We start from the raw sequence: 23,665 nt of genomic DNA on the forward strand, positions 1-23,665 counted from the left end.
CGTGTGTAAGTGTATCAGGGAATGTGTATGGGTCTGCAATGTAACTGTTAAATAATTTAGTTAGATGTGAATGTGTTGAGGTGAACTTCTTTAACCAGAAATTTGCTATTTTATCATTTCCAGGGGCTTTCCAATTGTGAGTAGAATTAATTGCTTGGGTGACTTCATGTTGCAAAATTATCACTTCAGGCATTTGTGGTGTCTGTTTCTGCTTGTATCCATCGTGCATGCCTGTTATGTTGTACCGGGTTTGACCATATGTTGCTCCAGAAGTGTTCCATGTCTGTTATGTTTGGTGGATTGTTTATTTTAATGTGTGTGTTATCTATTGTCTGGTAAAATTTCTTTTGGTTTGTGTTGAATGTTTGGTTTTGTTTCCTTTTTTTTCACTTTTTTTGTATCTTCTGAGTCGTTTGGCTAATGCTTGTAATTTCTGCTTCTTTTCGTCTAATTGCTCTGTCGCTTCTTGTTGTGAGATTTTACCTAACCTTTTTCGTTTTTTTTCCGAGATTTCATTTCTTATAAATTGTGTTAGCTGTCCGATGTCTTTTCTCAGTTTTTCTATTTTGATCTGTAGCCTGTGTTGCCATGGTGGTTTTGTGGGTTTCTTCTGTGTGTTGGTTTGTTCTGATCTCTGCCTAGTGTGTATATTTAGTGTAGTGAGTGCTCCTATATAAACCAGTAGTTGTAACTCTTCCATAGTTGAATTTTCATTTATTTTGTTGTGTATGATTGTGTTGATAGTTTTTATTGTTGTTTCGACTTGTGGGTTATTTGGTGGTCTATGCAAGAATGGTCTAATGTCTGTATTTGTGTCTTTGTATTCTATATATGTTAGCTGAAATTTTTCTTCTATATCTAACATCTGTGTCACTTCGTGTTCTATTTGTGCTTGTTCTGGTGGCTGTCTTAAGATTTCGTTTTCCTCTGATTGTTTGATTGGTGCGTGTTGTTCTTTGTTTGTTTGCTCTGGGATGTTTGAGTCCATTACTGTATTTTCTTCTTCTTCTGATTGCACATTATTTTGTTCCAGTATTTGTTGTACTTGTTGTTTGTTGTTTTCTAATTCTGACTGGGGTATCCTGTTATTTTTTATTATTACACGGATCTGATCAGCTAGTCGTTGTTCTGTTAAAAAGTTTAATTCTGGGTATCTGGTAATAAATGTTGTGTATACTTGTGATCTGTATCCAGTTGTGTTGGTTCCTAGGTTTGTTGCTTGGTAACAGAACATGAGGTGTCGATTAACTTCATCTGACCATCTCATCCTCTGTCTTTGTTTTCCTTCTAGGGTGGTTGCAGGAAGCATATCCTGCAAAACACCTCTATTTGGATTTAAATCATTTTCCAGTTGGCTAGCAGTGTCGTTACCATTGTGGGCGGGCATAGGGTTCAAGCGTCGTCCCCGACCATGACGGCGCTTGTCCGAGGCTTCTTTAGTTCTGTCCTGAACCAACTAATCACACTAAAAGGGGGGTTAGCCCTATTAGTGGTTTGTTCTTTTCGTCGCCTTTTACGACTGGCAGAACATACCGGAGGCCTATTCTTTTCCCGGGCCTCCATGGGGATTATTATTATTATTATTATTATTATTATTATTATTTAGTGTGGAAAATTGTGAAACAAGGTTCCAGGCATAATGCAACACAACACTGGTAGCATATCTCTTTACAAGAAGCCCTGTCACTCTCTCTCTTGCTTCTGGAACTGCATAAATGACACACACAAGCAGCACATTTCTTAGTAGTTGGAGATACGTGCTTCAAAAAATGCCTCTCTGTTAGCTGGCCTAAAGTTCCTTCATTTGAAAGGGCATGGCTGATTTTCTTCCCCGTCCTTCCCTAATCCGATGGGACCAATGACCTCGCTGTTTGGTTCCCTCCCCCAAATCAGCCAATCTGTTCCTTTATTTCTTTGTACGACTTCATGTGTATTACCTGCAACAAGTTGAACTGCGAGCATTGTAATAAACTCTGTTTTTATCAGTTCCTTATTGTGCAAAGATAAGTTTAACACGGACCAAACGTGTTAAAGTAACCTTGCAGTGTTTTGCACTAAATTAAAAGCAGCAGCCCATAAAATTTATGGGCCTTGTGATTTTTGCGTGACTCGAGGCCCATAAATCGTACGGTTTGGTGCATAGTGTATTAAAAAATTTCATCTACTACTAAAATACACATAAAATTTGTTGAAGTTTTTGATGAAGGCTGGTACAGAACTACCGCAACTAATTCCACAACTGTCAGTGGCAAAATAATGACTACCTCTCTGTACATACAAAAGTGAAGCAACCATGATGCTCTCACAGGTTACTGAACATTAGAAGACTGCAGATTCATAAGAAACAAACAAGTGACAGCCAAATTTTGTTCTTACAGTAGCTGTCTGCGTGACATGGTAGCCATTTTTAAATTTCTCTAAGTTTCACGTTCAGAAAACTGCAGAGTATTTTTTTAAGATAAAAATTAAAAAATTGATTATTGATCTTAATCTTTATTAGGGTAATATGGGCTTCTGTATGCTAAATGTGCAGTAGTGATCATCTTTGCCTTTGATGTTTAGGTTACTAACACTTTACGGAAAAGAGTACTCAATTTAGTAATAAGAGGTTCAGTTTTTTTCTGACCTAAAATGTCACAGATAAGACGAATGCTCGGTGATGCTTGTACTTCTGTTGAGCACTCAACAGTGTTTCAGTAAAAATTAGGTAACTGCTGAATATTATTGAGCTATAATGACCTATAATTAAGCAAAACAATTCTTTCATAACTGCTAAAGGTAACTTTTAACTTATGTGCTTCTATTGTTTTTAATGTTGTATTTTATAGGAACACTTGTGCGCTGTAGCCTTCTGTCATCACAGTAGATATTAATCTTTAATATGTGGTAATTAGTTAATTGTGTTATGAACACTACACTAAGTGGGTTTTTTTCATTCATTGTTATTGTATTATATTCACAGATTCCATAATATTGCCATTTTGAAGACAGCTATATTGCAAACAGCGAAGAGTATTACAATGTGGAAACAGTGCCCCAGGCCTCCAGAAACACCGTGGCCAAGTTGGAATGATGTGGTTAAGGTGAACCAAGATGTTTGTAGCCTTTATCAACATCTAACCAAATACGTAACAGCTACTTTGACTCATGAAAAGCATGTGGATGATGCTGATAACTGGGGTAGGCTTGAAGACCTACCAAATATATTGGAAGTATTTCTGTCCAGTGTACATATCCCTATAATGCCTATTCCAAAGAGTAATACGGAAGCCATCACTTTACTCAGGTGGGAACTGCTACAGCAATCAATTTTTGCATTAAAATTTATAAGAAATATGTGTTATAAGAACAATTAAAAGTGATTCTACTAAGAGCTGGGGAAGAGCCCTTCATTACACCATTGTAAATATTAAGGGGGCCAAATATGGCCGGCCAGAGTGGCCGTGCGGTTCTAGGCGCTACAGTCTGGAACCGAGTGACCGCTACGGTCGCAGGTTCGAGTCCTGCCTCGGGCATGGATGTGTATGATGTCCTTAGGTTAGTTAGGTTTAATTAGTTCTAAGTTCTAGTTGAGTGATGACTTCAGAAGTTATGTCGCATAGTGCTCAGAGCCCTTTTTTTTTTTTTTTTTTTTAACCAAATATGGCTGTTCCCATTGTCCCATTCAGACACTCAAACTGTGGGACTACGTGGTACCAATTAGGTAACCGTCTTGATATATCATTTTGTAGGAAACAACTATGGATTTGTTGCTCGCCAACTCTGCTGAGCCAAAGTCTATCCATTGGACTAAGATGCATATGTATAACACAGTGACTGACTGCTAAATTACTCTTGACTTAAAACTTCACTGTCAGATGAACAGTGTATTAATTGGTTCTGTTGGAAACAATTTATGTTTATGCATCAACATGCATAACAATTGGGAGGTAGAAGTGTTATACAAATCAATAAATGAAAGTATATCCCATTTCAAAACGGTGGTTGATTTTATTTTTAAAAAATAAGACAAAATTTAAAGAACTCTTCAGCAGGAAACTTCGAATATAATACCAAGAATGACAGATCTTATGTGTTACTGGAATTTGTTTAGAATAACCCTTTTGTGCTTAATACATTCTTCCAGGAAAAGGGTATACAAAAAGAACCAAATGGACCTAAAATTGAAATTTCTGTATTTTATCAAACAACAAAGACATTTTGGTGATTGTAATAGTCGTAAATCATTTTAGAATTTAACGTGCACAAAGGCTAATAATATACAGAGCAAAAATACACATAAATGCATAGTCTCATGTGTTAATAAATTAATATAATTTTGTCAAGCATTCAGTCATATCAACTGCCTGAACTACTACTAGTTTTTAGCTAAGTACTGTCGATGACATGCCAGCCAGTGACTACTTAACGATGGCAGTGAAGTATTCCAAAATACTTGCCTGAAGTGGTGAGCATATGGCCATCTTTTAATTATACGGCCCTGGTAATCAGCATGTAAATTTTTATGTTGGGTAGTTGGTGCTGATGGTCTTTAATTCATAGATTAATTATGGACTTTCAGTCCAGAAGTCACTATTGTTACTATTATTTTTATTATTATTAAATACTAGCATGGAACAATGAAGTATTCTCAAATTATTTGTATATTGTCCTACTATGCTTTCTGGAAGTTGGGAGCTATGCATCAAAGTCAACTAATATCAAAGGGCTAATGACAGGAGATACTTCCAGTGAATTTTGAATTTGCCACCAGTTTTATAATCCGTGCCACGAGAGATGGTCCTTTTGATTTCTGTCAGAGAATTTTTGGCAACAAAACCTGGTCATCTCACATCACCACGGGACTAGTCTAATCCGACTATCAACTCAACAATAACCTGTCAAAAGTCTTACATCCATCATCAGTCTGCATATGTTTACAGCACTGTAGATAGTGGCAGTCTAATCCATTTACTTTCCACTAATATTGTAATTGTGCTATATTCATCATATTATTGACTATTTTGGAGGAAAAAACTATATCCTACCTGTATTATTTTTCATGGAAAAAGGTTCTTGTCTTGGAGAGTATCAATAGTGCACGTCTGTTGTAGCCTATTCATGCATATTTTTCAACATTCCCAATAGTACCAAACAAAGCATTTAATTCTAAAAGACAAAATGTTCATTAATGCTACTCTGTGGATTGTGGTAAAGTGTAGTTTGTAGCATTTGTTCTTAATTTACTTACCATGCAATACAGTGAGTCAGTATAATGTACAAGGGCAGATAAAAAGCCTACTCACCAAGCGGCAGCAAGAGAATGCACACACAAAAAGGTTTAATTTCTAGAAGCTTTTGGATCCAGTGACCCATTCTTCTGGTGGAGAGTTAATGGGAAGGAATAGGGGTCAAGGAAAAGGACTGGAGAGGTTTAGGGAAAGGGGCACAGTACAGAAAAGTCACCCAGAAACCTGTGTCAGAGGAGACTTACCGGACCGGATGAGAAGAAAATTTCCTTCTCATCCTGTCTGGTAAGTCTCCCCTGATTCAGGGTCCTGAGTGACTTTTCTGAACTGTACCCCTTTCCATTAATCTCTCCAGTCCTTTTTCTTTACCCCTATTCCTTTCCCTTCAACTCTTCTGCCAGGACGAGGAGTGGCTGCCTCCAAAAGCTTGTGTGTGTGTGTGTGTGTGTGTGTGTGTTCTCCTCCTGCGGCTTGGTGAGTGGATTTTTTTTATTTGTCCATGTACATTATGTTGTCAGTTATTGATTGTTTTCATTGTAATAATACAGTAATTCAGTTTATTAAAGCCTTTGCATAAAAATAAATTAATAAAAAAATTCTAATGTTTATAAGGCAGTGAATGTGTATTAGGCATGATTACTTTGATGGTATATTCTTAAAGAAGAAAGAAGACTCCTAATGCCTGCTTGTTGTTATTTATAGGCAAACAATAGACAATATAGAAGCAATAAATGCCAATGTCACCTCCAGTCTTGAAATGAAAATCCAGCTTCTTGTTACTCACAAATTACGTTCACGACAGCGAGTTACATATGGTCGTTTTCTTAATGTTGTGCCACGGCTGGAAGCTGTTTTGAAGTGTGTAATTATTATAGTCAGTATGCATTTGCTTGAAATGTCTATGGTCCACACCATCACAGAAAGAGACCAAGCAACATACATCAGGTCAGTGACATAAGCATAGTAATGTAGTGATGTATTTCCATTATTGTAATGTGTGTAAGGTGATGGTAGAAACTACTAACTCACATCTCTATATTTGGGGAAGGGAAGAAGTTTATAAATGATCAGCAGGTAGGCATATTTACAAATTAATTTGTACTGTGAATGATTCATTCCACATCGTTAACTGACATTTGCATTTGTCTTAAAACCAATTCTGTGACTGATATCTGTGAAGCAGCATAGGCTATGTTGTGTATTTGAAAGCAAGGATTACACAAAATATCTTTGGAGGTAATTTGCACAGGGTAGTTTCCTATCAGACAGGCTGATACACTAATGTAATCACAGCAAAATGGTCTCTAGTTTGTAATACTTTGAGATACTGAGGTAAAAGCAGTATTATAGTTTAACACAGGATTTGCTCAGAAGTAATTCATTTATTTTGGAGAATTTAAATTAGTAAAGTAGAGAAGATAGAGATATACACAATCTTCCTTCGATTAGTTGAGTTCTGGTATAATTGCCTGTCTATAGCTATTGGAGACATTGTGACAAATGCGTATAACTCAGCTGTAGTGGTCTACTAAGCTTTGGGTGACTGTTAAAAAGCAAACGGAATCATACTGCAAAAAACACAAATGAGGATTGGCTATGAGTCACACTTTTCCAAGTGTCTCCAATCTTCCTTTGTACAATTAGCGGTTTGGCCATACAGGTTTTTGATGTCTCTCTAAGCCACTGCCTTGGTGACCATACTCACCACCAGGACACAAGCGTTGACCTCTTGTACAAAAGTCCTGCTGGATAAAGGATGTTGATACTGGATGGGATTCTCTGGTTCTGCACTCTCTGTGAAATTAGTAGAACAAAGCACAATTTCCACATACACCACTATGGGCCAGAAGCAGCCTTCCTGGATAGTAGTGGTATCGGTGTTGACAACCACTATGTTGCAGAGCTGCTGGTCTATGAGCCTACCGCAAACCTTATGGTTCCAGGCCTCAAGCCAGTGCCATCAAGGTACACCACCACACTTTGGCCCCAGAAAGGACTTTGCAGACACAATATTTTTACATTTGGTGTCAGAAGAAAGAGAAACAGTGAGAGACCAAGCAGAGCACTAATCTGAAACATAATTTAAATGTTGTGAATGAAAAAAAAATACTACTCTTGTTCCCATGTGATTGGTTCAGACATGTAGGTGTCTCATCTCCTAGACTGTATGATTTGATGGAAAGTTCATCTGTCAAAAGGGGACTCAGTAAGTGTAGTGATTGCAAGGCATACAATAAGGGGACAGATGGCCGTTTGCATCCACTTATGTATATACCGGGTTATTACAAATGATTGAAGCGATTTCACAGCTCTACAATAACTTTATTATATGAGATATTTTCACAATTCTTTGCACACACATACAAAAACTCAAAAAGTTTTTTTAGGCATTCCCAAATGTTCGATATGTGCCCCTTTAGTGATTCAGCAGACATCAAGCCGATAATCAAGTTCCTCCCACATTCGGCACAGCATGTCCCCATCAACGAGTTCGAAAGCATCGTTGATGCCAGCTCGCAGTTCTGGCACGTTTCTTGGTAGAGGAGGTTGAAACACAATCTTTCACATAACCCCACAGAAAGAAATCGCATGGGGTTAAGTCGGGAGAGCGTGGAGGCCATGACATGAATTGCTGATCATGATCTCCACCACGACCGATCCATCGCTTTTCCAATCTCCTGTTTAAGAAATGAAGTGCGGCTTCAGTCGAACAAAACTTTATGAGTTTTTCTATGTATCTGTAGTGTGTCGTGACCATATGTCAATGAATGGAGCTACAGTGAATTTATGAAATCGCTTCAATCATTTGTAATAGCCCTGTACAATGTAACTTGGCAGGGCACAGTGCTGCATGCACCCACTTATTTACAATAACTTGCTTTCAGTGTGTGAGGCCTGGACATTATGCCAGGGACTGTAGGGAATGCCCACATTTAGCATCAGGTATATAAATGAGGTGTGTTTAGTGCCAAGAAACATGAATATGATATTGATGTTCATTCCTTTACCATTTAATTCTCCTTTTTATTGTGGACACAGTCTTTACAATGAGTGAAACAAGGGTAAAGAAGACAGTTCAGATATTCTTAAACTAAATAGTACAAATGCAAGCAGGCAGTATAGGGTTGCATAAGCAATAAGATGTGTTGAGAGGATAGGTCCCTGTCCAGTATGTCAATACCCATCCTACATTCTAGTTCATCTGCCCTGGTTTCTCTTTAGTGCGATAAGGCAGGGGAGGATGTTTAATGTTCGTAAATGACTTATTAACAACTCCTAAAGTTGGATGGTTATTGTAAGAACAGCTTTTACATATGGCCAATTTATGTTGGTGGGTGATGCTGAAATGCACGTAATTAACATAAGGAATTGACGAATGGTCCATCACCTGAAATTATGACCGGGGGGGGGGGGGGGGGGGGGGGGGGGGGAATTACAGTTATAGTGGTATAGCAGGAAGAATAGCTGTATTACATGATGGAGGAGGCTAGCAATGTGTCGCAAAACACGGGGTGCCATTCAGAAGCTAAATGTCAATATACGCAAGTTGAAAGAAATTGATTATACCAGTAAGGTCTTTCTTCGAGAGGCAGAACAAAGACTGCTGCACACATCATTTTTTTTTTTTTTTTTTTTGCGGGGATTGCCACATAAGGTGTCAGGAAAAAGTGTAGGCAGAGTGTCCTAAGAACACAGCTGGAGCAACTGTGACAGCATTGGAAGAGAGAGACATGGTGGCTAGGGTTCAGGATAGAAAAGGAATTTTTACCACAAGTGTTGAGTGACACAGATGCAGAACAACTGGCCACATAAGGCAGGAACACTATGAGCCACAATGTTGGAAATGCAGATGAATAGGGCATCCAGAATGGGATTGCAGGCAAAAGCCTGACATGGGACATGATAAGTGGACTCAAGATGGGAATTAAACAGTTCACAGTTAAACAGCAACTGATGCTCCAGACCCACTGTGCAGTGCTCACAGTGAATATAAACACAGCCAGACCACATGGAGTAGCAGAATTTTCGTTAGGTGGCTTGATGGATGGAAGGGAAGACAAATTTTTATTGGTCATGGGGTTGCAGGTGTCTGTGGCAAATTTGGACCTCATTGTGGAAAGAAGGTTGGGTCCATCACATTGTAGGTTAAGTGATGTGGATATAAGTGATGTACGATCTCTGGATTCTGCGACATTTCTTTGGATTAATTTCTTACTTAAACATCAAACTAAAGTTGGCCTTGATCATGTATGGTAGAACTCAATTGGTCATTGTTCTATAAAGGAGAAAAGTGCTGACAGTGCCACACTGTTACAAGGGGAACCAATTAAGCTGCGTACAACATCACTAAAGATCAGTTCGTGCAGTAATGTACTGCAGGGTATGGGAAAACTATTGTGTGTGAGCATTGGAAGTAATTTGCTGGTAAACATATTTGGTAGACCCACTAAAAGAACATGAGGAGTTGGACAAGACACAGTGTTTCATATGCTGGAGTGATATATGTGCACAGGAATTGGATGGTGAGCAGATAGTGCCCATTGGCATAGTCAGCTTTGGGACTGAGGAAATGGAAATGTCGAGAAGGTGGATGGTTGCCATTTTGGAGATTTTAGGTGGTGGTGATTTGGATAAAGCAATTTGGACCCTCATCTTAAGCAAACTGGGAGTTAGTAGCAGCCTTGGAAGGATAGCAGTGGAACAGTTGTTGTTGAAGTTTGAGGATCTATTTAATCCGTGGGGACCTTTACCAACAACCCGAGTGACACAGTGAAATGTTTCTTCCTCTTTTACTATTTTGCTACAGACGTTGATAGGTAAAACAATTCCTTAGTCAATCTGTAGAATTTTCGTAGGTTAATTTTTCAAAGTACTTGCACTGTATTTTATTGGTCACCATATATCTTGTGCTGAAAGGGCCTCTAATCAGTGGCCCTTTAGCAGTGGATAATCTCTTATCAGTGGACTACTACTCCTTTTGTGTCAAAAGGTGCTGGAAGCGATTTCTGCTGTTTGATGTACCTACTAGAATAACATGGCAAGGTAGTTTGAATTGAGGTGTTGTCTATAATATACAATTCTAGATGATGGCAGATCAACGACATCTGCATACAAAGTGTGATTGGAAAGTTTTAAGAATGGATCCGCTACGGCTTACTGGTTTGGCAGCTGGTACACAGAGGGTGGGGAGTGAGTCATTGCCTTGTCCTTGAATGCCCTCTGACAGGAAACTGCATTTCCTTTATTCAGTTCATTGTGGCAGCTGGTTGAGTGCAAGTCTGTTAGGGCTTGTTGCCAGATTCCGTCTGTGTAAAAATGGAGCAACAAGTTTGTGTGAAAAACAGCTTTTGGAGATAATTGTATGAGCCAGTCAAACGTTTTTGTCTGGTTCAACAGATTTAAAAATGGCCACAAATCACTTGAAGATGAACCACAGTTGGGCCATCCTTCCACATCAAAAATGAATGAAAACGTGAAAGTTCGCGACAGTATATTAAGGTATGTTTATGAGGACCATAGAAATTGCATATTGCTGACAATATTTTCTCCAATAGGATTGTAGCCACACGAAGTTCAGCTACATGTACTGTAACATTGGTGGCCCACTATTGTCTGGCAGTATTTGTGGTAATATATTTGCTGGCCAGAAGTGTATACAAGGAGCCACATGAGAGAGTGAAAGTGAGTGCAGCTCTACTGCTTTTACATCACACAAGGAATAAAATTAGAAACAAGATAAATCAATCTTTATGGATGTTCTTTTTTAAGTGAGCAGAATAGTTCAGACTAAATTTAACTTTTGAACTGACTGAATATGTATCTTTCCCAAAATTTTACCAGAATCTGGAAAAATGATTTACACAAGAAGTTGATCCAAGAATAGAAATATGAGTGTGTGTATATCAGTTACAACCCGCTTGGGAATCATCCTTGAGTTTTTAGCTACTGATGATTTGTACAAAAGTTTAATGTACTGTTTTAAAGTCCACTATTTATCAATAAGCCTTTTAGTACCAAAATTATGCAGTGCTTTGGTAGGAGGATTGAAGAATTTCATTAAGGTAAGTTTGAAATAAGAATATGTCATTTAAAATTTCTTTTTGTTCATCAGCAACAGATTGCTAACTAACTTTGTATACATTACATATAAAAACAAAGATGAGGTGACTTACCGAACGAAGGCGCTGGCAGGTCGATAGACACACAAACAAACACACAAAATTCAAGCTTTCGCAACAAACTGTTGCCTCATCAGGAAAGAGGGAAGAAGAGGGAAAGACGAAAGGAAGTAGGTTTTAAGGGAGAGGGTAAGGAGTCATTCCAATCCCGGGAGCGGAAAGACTTACCTTAGGGGAAAAAAAAGGACAGGTATACACTCGCGCGCGCACACACACACACACACACACACACACACACACACACACACATATATCCATCCACACATACAGACACAAGCAGACATATTTAAATATGTCTGCTTGTGTCTGTATGTGTGGATGGATATGTGTGTGTGTGCGAGTGTATACCTGTCCTTTTTTCCCCCTAAGGTAAGTCTTTCCGCTCCCGGGATTGGAATGACTCCTTACCCTCTCCCTTAAAACCCACTTCCTTTCGTCTTTCCCTCTCCTTCCCTCTTTCCTGATGAGGCAACAGTTTGTTGCGAAAGCTTGAATTTTGTGTGTATGTTTGTGTTTGTTTGTGTGTCTATCGACTTGCCAGCGCCTTCGTTCGGTAAGTCACCTCATCTTTGTTTTTATATATAATTTTTCCCATGTGGAATGTTTCCCTCTATTATATTTGTATACATTACTTTTGAAATCCCATAGCCTTTTATCATTGGTGATTATCATTGGTGATTTGCATTTATGAAATTCATAGTTCTCTTGTTTGTCAACTTCTCCATTACTTTCAACAACAAATAACTAACAAAAAAGGTGACTATAAGTATGCACGGAACCTTTGGGATAAAAGTGAAACAATATTGTTTTCACTCTCTTATCAGAACCTCTGTATATAGGCTTTCTATTGGACACGTGACAGCACTGTCAGTGAGAGGAGTAGGAAACAGAGGTGAATGTGTTGCATTCACAGGCAAGGGCAGAGATAGATATTGTCCTGCAATACAAAATGTTCTCCATCTATGGTGGACAACACCAGCAACCCTTTGGCAGTACATTGGCACTGCCTGGAACATGAGCCATATTTGCCAAGCATATGGCAGAAATGCTGTGTCTTGCAGCACTGTTGATGACATTATTACAGCCAAATATTGCTGTAAAATATTCAGTGGTTCTGAATGCTTATGCCATGTTATGGTATACGTACAAATGACAGAGTGCTGCTTAAATGGATTATGATTCTTTGTGGGAAAGGGATATAAAGTGCTTTATCCCTAAAATTCATCTGGCTTGTTCAGCATCTGTCAACATTATTAGGACCACTTTCAAAATTCTGAAACACCAGCAGCACGTATTCAGACACATCTAATGCATAAAAAAAGGCTTGCTTTGACACTGCAAAGACTCCCCCTCAGTGAGTATCTCCAAACACACATCTTTTGGTTACAATAAATGTGACATGATAACACCTGGTACATACCAGACACCTCCAATTCAGCTTAACAAGTAATAAGTAACATTATAACAACACTCTTCTTTATGTCACAAATAAAGTAATCTTAAAGGTGATATGCAGTAAGTCAGTCTTTTCAGTTCTGTATATAAAGGAAATAAATTTAAAAGACTTTTAAATGTAAAGCAAACTGTTAATTTTCCCATTTCAGGTTCCTGAGGACAGTTCTGCAATTTGTTGCACTTACAGCATCAAGTTCTACACAGGAGAAAAACAGGTGGGAAGAGATTGACACCTTGTCACGGCAGTTTTGCCAACAAATGTTGGAAAACAAACATCTTGTCCCCATGAAGCACACAGTTGGGACATGCAAATAAGGACCATTTTACAGCTAAATTTTTGTGCCTCATGAAGTTATTTGAAGCAGTATATATTGCTGGGCCAAAATTGCAAAGTATTTGCTTCACACCACTTACCGTATATAAGTTTGAAGTTTGTTTAAATCTCTGTTTTGTCACTCGCGCTTTGAAATGTGTGTATTTCTGGAGGGGGATCTGCAGTACAGTGTCCATCAGTTATAAGAGAATAATTCAATATGTAGACTGCTGTGCCCCTAAGTATTGTATCAACAAATAATAAATGATACCAGATGAAATTTGCCATCTGTCTTCCTTGCTGTATTGAAGATGCGATTAATTCCTAGTACACTAAAATAACAGAGTACTTTTAAAATTTAGTGTTCACTTCAAAATAACAGGACTACAAAGCGTATGAGGGAGGTTACATATCCACATTTCATTTAAGCCTGTCTTTTATGTTTGTGTTTCAGTTGCAAATGATGCCACAAAAATGGTAAAAATATAAGGAGTGTTCAAATGAAAAGATACAAAATGTCGTAACAACCAGACTGGTTGAAATTTGAATGTGTCACTTGGAATAAAATAGTGAAACATCTAGGAATACAAAACATGTGTAGTCACTGCCCTAAAAAAATCATAACTCTGCCTGAGCAGGCAAGGTGATGCCCACCACCTTTTGTGACTTCCACAGTTCAATAGCCATTAACAGTGATGTATGTTGTGAGACACTCCATAGCATACACAGGACCATCAAGAGCAAACGGTGTGGGCTGCTCAAGGAGTGAGTGATTCTGCTCCTTGATAAAGTTTGTCCACACGTCTCCAAGGTTACACAAAGTGTAGGGGACAAGTTCAAGTGGAAGTAGCTTGAACATCCACCCTACAGCATGGACATGCCATCCTGCAACTTCCATGTGTTTGATGCACTAAAAAAAATCTCAAAGGGAAATGGTTCAACTTGGATGATGAACTGAAGGATAAAGTGGAGGGCTGGCTCCTCCCATAGCCACAGTAAGTCTGAAAAGAGGAAACCCTTTGGCTTGCAGAACAGTGGGATATTTGTGCTCTGGCCTCTGGTGATTACTTTTAAATAAAGACTTCAGTTAGGTCCACAGTGTTGCTTCGTACCTTTTCCTTTACTCATCCCTTACAGATCAAAATTGTGGATGTATTCCCACAGATATAAAACACCATTTCTTCATGATCAAACCTATCAACTTTTTATTTTTGTTTACTACACTCCTTTAATTTCTGTAACTTCGATCTTGGTCCGCACACCAACTCTCCAACACTCTTTCCATTCTTTAAATGTGTCTTAATTCAGTATATTTGCCAAACCACTACAATCCAAGTAGGTTCCTCAAATTTACAACTACAGAGTAAACATTAAAATGTTTAATTTCTTCGTATGTAGAAACTATACTCATAAACACCTCTTCTCCCAGAAAGATTTATTTCACATCTTCCAACATTTCTACAGCAATGGTGTTTATGTATAAACACACATTTCTCTTTCCTTACTAAAGATGTAGGTACACTCATCCTATTCTTTCTATACTGTAAGGGTCTACAGATTGCGCGCAGCTGTACAGTGCATAATACGCACTCGCCAGCCGACCTGTCTGGAATGCTGACACTTTGCTTGGTCAGTAGACGTGCGTCCAACCGCACTGCAACACAGAGTATGCCGCTGGCCACCGTCCGCAGTGTGCCGTATTAATTAGTGCAGCCTCGGGTGTGAATATGTCTCTTTTTCTTAGCTCACCATGGAGCATTTTGATACAACCATAATTAGGATGTCAGACACAGTGATGATGGGTGCATGTAGTGTGCGTATTTTATAATCCGCCTTTGTTAATAAAACTGTTTAGACTTACTTCCCGTGTTCGCGTATTGCCGTACCTCAAGAACCCACCGCTTACAAATCCTGACAAATATTTCACCTAATTATCATCCGGGGCAACAACACAAACAACCACCATATAGAAGTGATGTCAGAATGGAAATAATTATGGAAACGTGAACTTCAAGCAGCAGCAGCATGAACATCTTCAGACTATGCGGGGACATCCAACGCTGGAATTCAGATTGGTCTACACCAGTTTGGCTAGAATACGAAAGGCAGTGATGGATTTTTATTTTACAATTGAGTGACTCATTGGTGATAAATTAGATGAAGTGTTGCAATCCAGTCCGAGTAACATTGTCGACCTACAAACTGTTATTAATGAACTGCAAGAAGAGATTTGGCAGTTAAAAGCAGAAAGAAGCAAGTGTAACATTCTGAAAGACTTGGCAAATGAAAGTTCATGCAGTACAGATACAACTACAATAAAGAATTTTTCATTATTGCCATCAGTACCAGTGTTTAGCGGGAAACCCAAAGATGATGTGAAAGTGTTTTTTCGTCAACTTGAAGGTGCCGCTGTGTTAGGATCATGGACAGAGTCTGATAAGCTAGTGGTTGCAAAATTAAGAATTCAGGGAACAGCACAAGATTTCATTTGTGCGGAGCCTACTTGCGTGAAAACAGAAGATTACAATGAGTTTAGAACGATTGTTGTTCAGAGATTTAAACGTAAAAATGTGATCAGATTCAACAGAGCAGCTTCACAGTTTGCAAATGCGACGAGACGAATCTATCAAGCAGTTTGCCGAAGAATTCGAAAAATCAATGCTCAAATGTACGAGTTGGTAGAAAATGAAAATCGCATTCTGTTGTTCAAAGCCAACCAGAGAGCCTTGGACACATTCATTCATGGGTTGCACGGAGAGGAAGTAAGCAAAGCTGTTAGATTGTTACTATGTAAAATGTTTCAGGAAGCAGTAGAATCAGCTGTTGATTTTGTTGAAGCACTAAGACGACCAAATGAGATGCAGAAACAAGAATGCAGAGTTTTCAACACAACAGTACAATGCTACAGATGCAATAAACTGGGTCACAAGCGTAAGGATTGTAAAGAGAATCGAATCTGCTATCATTGCGGGATGCAGGGTCATGTTTCGAGAGATTGTCGCAACAAGAAGAAAGGTAATGCGAACAACAGGCAATCTGCCAGATCTTTAAACGAGTACAGGGATCTATGGGCCACCACTCTGTCCGCCCCTTGCCAGAGACAATGATTCCTGTTAGTTCCAGTGAAAATCAGACCGAAAATTACTTCGTGATAAGTGCTGTATATCATGAGAAAAACATCGAACTACTTATTGACACAGGAGCACAGACTTCATTAATGTGGTGTTGCATAGATAAACGGGATAAATTGAAACTGCCGCTATTAAAAGTGCGAGGTTTAAATGGAGGAAAGCAATGTAACTATGGATAAGTTGACGTATAAGGTGAAAATAAAGATAAGGATAAAAAAAATACATAGCACGGGGGCAAGTAGTTTCAAATAACGAAATGCGTTACGACGGTGTACTTGGATACAATTTCTTGTCCACTAATCAGTCTAGGCTGTAGCAACTACAACCTAGGAAATTGTTCTTCAGATCATACTCAAAGGAGCAGCAATACTGACATCATGGGAATGGACCACCCAAACGATGCATCAGTTCAAACCATCCGAGTCGATGTTCAGATTGATCAGCCTCAGCAAATTCCCAAGGGAGCAGGAAAGACAATCTACGTTGAAGTTAAGTCAGCCCGAAGAAAGGAAGGAACTTTGTTATTAATTGAGCAGTCCGAGAAAAGTGAGTTACTGGATACAATTCATTGTTATATTGCTAGAAGTGTAGGTGTTGCTACAATGTTGAGACAGAATGTCGCAAAAGTCCCAGTGGTGATATTACTTTGTATTATAATTATTAATAAATTTTATTGATTGGCGACTCCATGTTGTCATGTGCACTACGACCAGATAACAGGTATACTTGAAAAAAGAGACAGCATTGGTCGTATATTTTTTACTATTGCAAAATCAATTTTCTGTCACTGAGTGACCATCTTCAGTGCTATATTGTATAACTTAAATTGGGATGCACTGTTGTCACTAAGCTTACATAGTCTATGTGATTGCCGTAAGCTTAGTGACAACAGTGCATCCCAATTTAAGTTATACAATATAGCACTGAAGATGGTCACTCAGTGACAGAAAATCGATTTTGCAATAGTAAAAAATATACGACCAATGCTGTCTCTTTTTTCAATTATTAATAAAGTTTTATCCTTGACTCCTGTTACCGGGGGCATCAGCCGAGAACCGCTAGGTGTACATCTGGTAATCGGGGGCTCAAGGATGCAACATTTTTAAAAAATTAATAAAGCATAGTGCCGCCTAGCCTGCTGGTTACGCAACCCGTTTGGCTCGGTGCTAGGCCAGTGCACCAGCAGACGCGTGCTGCTAGTACTACAGCACGCGTACGGGATAACGTTTTCTCGCTGGTGCCTGCAGAGCCTAAGTCTGTTATCAGCACTTTATGTAACCAAGGTCACTCGCTGTGTATATAAGCAGGCAGTGCACGCCAGCGGAACCATTCTGCTGTGAGCTTGATCTGCAACAGCATTGAAGCACTATGCCTCGTCGACATGTGTATCGTCACCGCTGCCACCGCATGCCAGCCTACAAACACATTATCAGCCTCAAAAATAAACTTGGAGGAAATTGCACTGCACAGTCTGTTATTCTTAATGGACCTATCTTTTTCCGTGGATTCAGTTTTACGAGGGTTCACCCCAACACAAGCACTTGTTTACCTTGATGATGTAATAATTTTTTGTGAAAACATGAAGCAGCATACTGAGAGACTTCAAGCTGTTTTTGAGCGTATAAGAAGCGCAAACCAGTCTTTATCAACAGATAAATGTCATATAGGACAGACAAGTGAAGATGAATCTTCCACTGCTCACATTAGAGGACTGTACCTGGTGCCAAACAATCACAGAGTGGACGATATCTGAACTATGTGTAGACAATGAATATAGACTGATTCCGAGTGATTTACGTGTACATGTAATTCAGTTATACATATATGAATAAATGGTGTAGGGCTCTTACTATCTAAAATGTACAAAAGGAGCTTACTAGATTGCAAACCAGTGTCAGAAAGGATAATAACAGCACACTTTAGAACAAATGTGTGAAATATCACTGTAATTCATTGTTATGCATCTACAGGTGTAGTTGAATGAGAATTAAAGATGCATTTTAGAGAGAGGTAAATGGAGTCCTTGGAGAAACTAATTGTAGAGAAATAAAAATTTTAATGGGAAACTTGATCAAACAATGGAAACTCCAGGCTGGAATATTAACAATATTAGGAAAAGGATCAACTGCTACTCATCGTAAATATGATGCTTTGAGATGCAGACAGGCACAATGAAAAGACTGTTACAGATTATAGCTTTTGGTCAAAGCTTTCATCAGCAAAGGTCACACACACACACACACACACACACACACGACCACGACCACTACCACCAGCAGTCCTGACTGGAATATGACTGTCATGTGAATAGTAATCTGGAGTGAGCCAGGGAAAGGAGAGGGATAGCAGGGTGTGGGTCAGGGGAGAGAGGACCACGGCCTGATAAGACTGCCAGGCACAGTGTCATGAGGTGGATTGTAGAAATGGGGATGGAAAAGGAGGAGAGCAGGGTAAGGGAAAGGAGAGGCAGTTGCATTGGCATAGGGTGCCACACAATGAGGGTGGGGACGTGAAAAGGGAAGAGGTAATAGGAGAGAGGGGGCAGAAACTGTCGGGTGGACGCTGTGAGGACAGTAGGTTGAAGCTAGGATAATTTCAGGAGCAGAGAATGTGTTGTAAGGATAACTGCCATCTGTGCCTTTCAGAAAAGCTGGTAGTGGAGAGGAGGATCCAGAAGGCCCCAGGTTCTGAAGCAGCCATTGAAATCAAGCATGTTATGTTCAGTTGTATGTTGTGCCACTGGCTGGTCCACTTTACCGTTGGCCATATTTTGGCCGTGGCCATTCCTCCTAGTGGACTGGTGGTGGTGGTGGTAGTGGAGAGGAGGATCCAGAAGGCCCCAGGTTCTGAAGCAGCCATTGAAATCAAGCATGTTATGTTCAGTTGTATGTTGTGCCACTGGCTGGTCCACTTTACCCTTGGCCATATTTTGGCCGTGGCCATTCCTCCTAGTGGACTGGTGGTTGTGGCAGTCATACCAATATCAAAGCTGTGCCATGGTTGCAGCAAAGCTGGTGTATGACATGGCTGCTTTCAAAGTTGGCTCAACTTTTGATGGAGAAGATAAGTCTGTGACAGGACTGGAATAGGAAGTGCTGGATAGGTGGATTGGGCAGGTATTGCACATAGGTATGATAACTGTGGCAAGGATTTGGGATTGGGAGTGGCATAGGGGTGGGCTAGGATGATGTGGAGGTTGTGTGGGCAATGGAACAACACTTTAGGTGGGGTGGGAAGAGTCTTTGGTACTATGTCTCTCATATCAGGGCAAGACAGGTAACCAAAGCCCTGATGCAGGCTGTGGTTCAGTTGTTAGAGTCCATGGTGGTACTGGGTGACGAAGGTGGCACTCCTTTGTAGCTAGCTCTTGGAGGTGATGGAAGGGTTGGGTGTGTTTGGGGAAATGGTATGGGAAATCTGTCCGCAGATGAGGTCGTGGGGTAGTGCCTGTCTGTGAAGGCCTTTGTGAGACTTTCAGCATACTGGAAAAGGAAGTTCTTGTCACTGCAGATAGGCCCTCCACAGGTGGCCAGGATATATGGCAGGGATATTTTGGTGTGAAAGGGATTTCAGCCATCAAAATGCAGGTACTGTTGGTGGGGTAATGTGGACAGAAGTGTGGATGGAGCCAACAGAGAAGAGGAGATCAATGTCTAGGAAGGTGGTACGTTGGGTTGAGGAGGACCAGGTGAAATGATGGGAGAAAATGTGAGGTGGTGAAGGAATGAGTATAGGGTGTCTTGGCCCTGAGTCCGAATCATGAAGATACACTATGTGATCAAACGTATCCAGACACCCCCAAAAACACAAGTTTTTCATATTGGGTGCATTGTGGTGCCACCTCCTGCCAGGTTCTCCATATCAGCGACCTCAGTAGTCATTAGACATCGTGAGAGAGGAGAGTAGGGTACTCCATGGAACTCACGGACTTAGATGGTCAGGCGATTGGGTGTCACTTGTGTCAAATATCTGTACGCGAGATTTCCCCCACTCCCTAAACATCACTAGATCCACTGTTTCCGATGTGACAGTGAAGTGGAAATGTGAGGGGACATGTACAGCACAAAATCGCACAGTCTGACCTCGTCTGTTGACTGACGACAGAGACCGCCAACAGTTGAAGAGGGTCGTAATGTGCACTAGGCAGACGTCTATCGAGACCAACACACAGGAATTCCAAACTGCATCACGAGCCACTGCATGTACTATGATAGTTAGGCGAGGGTGAGAAAACTTGGATTTCATGGTCGAGCGGCTGCTCATAAGCCACACATCACGCCGGTAAATGCCAAACGACGACTCGCTTTGTGTACGGAGCGTAAACATTGGGCAACTGAGCAGTGGAAAAACGTTGTGTGGAGTGACGAATTACGGTACACAATGCGGCGATCCGATGGCTGGGCGTGGGTATGGCGAATGTCCGGGGAACGCCATCTGCCAGCATGTGTAGTGCCAACAGTAAAATTTGGAGGCGGTGGTGTTGTGGTATGGTTGTGTGTTGCTTGCACCTCTTGTTGTTTTGTGTGGCACTATCACAGCACAAGCCTACATTGATCTTTTAAGCACCTTCTTGCTTCCCACTGTTGAAGAGCAATTAGGGGGTGGTGATTGCATCTTTCAACATGATTAAGCTGCTGTTCATAATGCACGGCCTGTGGCAGAGTGGTTACATGGCAATAACATCCTTGCAACAGACTGGCCTGTAGTCCTGACCTGAATCCTATATAACACCTTTGGGATGTTTTGGAATGCCGACTTCATGCCAGGCCTCACCTACCAACACTGATACCTCTCCTCAGTGCAGCACTCCGTGAAGAATGGGCTGCCATTCACCAAAAAACCTTCCAGCACTTGAACTTACATATGCCTGCGAAAGTGGAAGCTGTCATCAAGGCTAAGGGTGGGCCAACACCATATTGAATTCCAGCATTACTGACAGAGGATGCCACGAACTTTTAAGTCATTTTCAGCCAGGTATCCAAATAGTTTTGATCACATACTGTATCATCAATGAGCCTGAACCAGAGCAGGGGTTTTGGGAGGATAGGAAAGTTTCCTCCAGATGGCCCAGGTTGCCATAGGAGGGTGCCATGCGGGTGCCCATAGCTGTGCTTCAGATTTGTTTGTAAACCTTCCGTTCAAAGGAGAAGTCGCTATATGTTAGGATAATGTTAGTTAGGTGCTGTGTCTGGAGTGAAGGATGTTGGAAAAGTTAATCTTTGATTGCAGCAAGATCATGGGTACAAGCTATGTTGGTGTTTACAGATGTGGCGTCAACAGTGACCACTAGGTTGATTTGGTTAAGGAACTGATTAGTATCTTCCATGCGGGAGGCTAGATTACAGGCAATTTGTTGGAGGTTTTGGTCAATGAGGGCCAAAATTCTTTCAGTGCAGGCACAATAACCAGCTACAATGATGTGGCCAGGACTGTTGAATTTTTAAATTTTGGGGAGCATGTAGAAGGTGGGTTTGCAGCGTGTCAGAGGTGAGGAGGGAAATGGACTTAGGGGAGAGGTTCTGGAAGGGCCTAATGCTTTAAGCATAGATGAGAGGTTATTTTGGACTTCTTGGATGGGATCATTCTGGCAGAATTTATAGGTGATGACTCAAACAATTTTCTAATGCTTTCCAAGAGATAACCACTGTGACTCATCACAACAATGGTGGAGCCCTTGTCTGCAAGGATGATTAGGTCAGGATCTGTTTCGAGATTCTGTATGGCTGTCCTTTCCTCTACTGAAAGGTTAGCTTTCTTAGGAAGGGGCATGGGGAAGAATGGTGAGGCCAAAACCCATGCCATCTGGATTGTCTGCTCCACCAACAGCTTTATTGAACTGTGCAGATGGGAATTTCCTTACAACACATTCTACATTCCAAATTATCCCATCCTCAACCTACTGTCCCAACAGTTCCACCCCATTTGTCCTATTACTTTCTCCATTTTCACATATGCCACCCCCATTGTGTGCCACTTTCTGCCATTGCACCCACCTGTCCTTTCCCTTCCCCTTCCTGCCCCTCTCATCTCTTTCCCTTTTTATCCCCTACAACCCACCTCCTGGCACTGCACTTGGCAGTCTTGTCAAGCCACCATCTATTCCCTGCATGCCCCGCCAGACAACACTCTTCTCTCCCCCCACCCATATAATGGAAGACTTGAATACAAAAGTTTGCTAAGAAAATGAATGGCTCGAATACAGTACCATTGCACACAGCATAGCAAATACTAACGCAAATGATGTGTGTGCTGAGCGTGAGCTTATCATTGCTGGCACAGACATCCACATCGCAACTGCCTTAAGATAATGTGGGTCTCGTTACCAAATGTCAGAAATAAGAAAGGAGTGGATGTCATCAGAAGAAACCACCACCTAGTTTTGGCTGACTTCAGATTGAAGACAGTGGCAAACAGCGCTCAATCACAGGAGCAAAAACATACAAGTGGTAAAGTTAATCAAAGAAAGATTCACCTTTAACAACAAAACAGATTCCAGGTCCTCTCTGACAAAACTTTATGCATGTAGGAAGTGAAATAGGTTGGCAAAAACTTAAAGACAGCTATCTAGCTGTCAGAGAGACAATATTAGGATTTAAGTCATATCAAAAGAAAGGCTGGATCTCTGATGACATGTGAGAAGAAATAGGCCACAGGAGAGAACGAAAAAGTTAAATCTTTGCAAGACAAGAATGTAAAACATCAAAATGCGTAAAGAGTACACAGAGAAAAATGAAACAGAGAAAATGTCTTATCGCTACGATAAAAGGAATGAACAGGTGCCCAAGCACAGTTAGCAGAAGAGGCAGCAAGACTGGAAAATATAAAGTAGCTGCACAATATCACCAAACGAACTTTTAGGCATGAAGAACCAGTTAAGAGAAAGGATGGGGGCTGATTACAAATGAAAAGGCACAGCTACAGAGATGGGAGGAGCAGTCCCAAGAGGAACAAGTAAGGGATATTCCAGAGAAAGTCATACCAGATCAAGATATAAATCTGCAGTATCCCACAATGGGTGAAATTAGGAATGCTTTGAAAAGCCTAAAAAAAGGCAAAGGCTCCAGGGCTAGACAAAATGGCACAGAGCTGTTGAAAGCTGATATCAAAAGTGCCATTAAAATATGCTCCACTCCTTGCTGAAGCATGCTCCACTCCTTGCTGAAGCATATTTGTCTCTTAAACATCAAAAGGAGTGGAAAAGTGGACTGGAGGTAAAACTACCAAAAAATGGCTCATGATTGCCATGGTATTACATAGCTGTCAGTGCCCAATAATGCCCTCATTCAATTGAAAATAAATTGCACAAAGAACAGGCTGGTTTTCGGGCACAACTCTTAGGATCATATCAGAGCAAAGCAA

At 40.5% G+C, this 23,665-nt stretch overlaps 1 protein-coding gene across 2 annotated transcripts in view; it reads left to right on the forward strand.

The window, feature by feature from the left end:
• LOC124614072 (endoplasmic reticulum membrane-associated RNA degradation protein-like) overlaps positions 1-13,443 on the forward strand; it is a 79,083-nt gene extending 65,640 nt beyond the window's left edge. The window contains exons 6-8 of one of the 2 annotated variants that reach the window (XM_047142913.1): positions 2,963-3,286; positions 5,931-6,173; positions 13,012-13,443. In XM_047142913.1, coding sequence (XP_046998869.1) covers positions 2,963-3,286; positions 5,931-6,173; positions 13,012-13,177 — 733 coding nt within the window. In that variant the 3' untranslated portion in view covers positions 13,178-13,443. The remainder of the gene's footprint in view (positions 1-2,962; positions 3,287-5,930; positions 6,174-13,011) is intronic. The other variant, XM_047142915.1, reaches the window with a different exon arrangement.
• Positions 13,444-23,665: the final 10,222 nt, after the last annotated feature.

The sequence above is a fragment of the Schistocerca americana genome, chromosome 1 (genome assembly GCF_021461395.2).
Source record: "Schistocerca americana isolate TAMUIC-IGC-003095 chromosome 1, iqSchAmer2.1, whole genome shotgun sequence".
Lineage (NCBI taxonomy): Eukaryota > Metazoa > Arthropoda > Insecta > Orthoptera > Acrididae > Schistocerca > Schistocerca americana.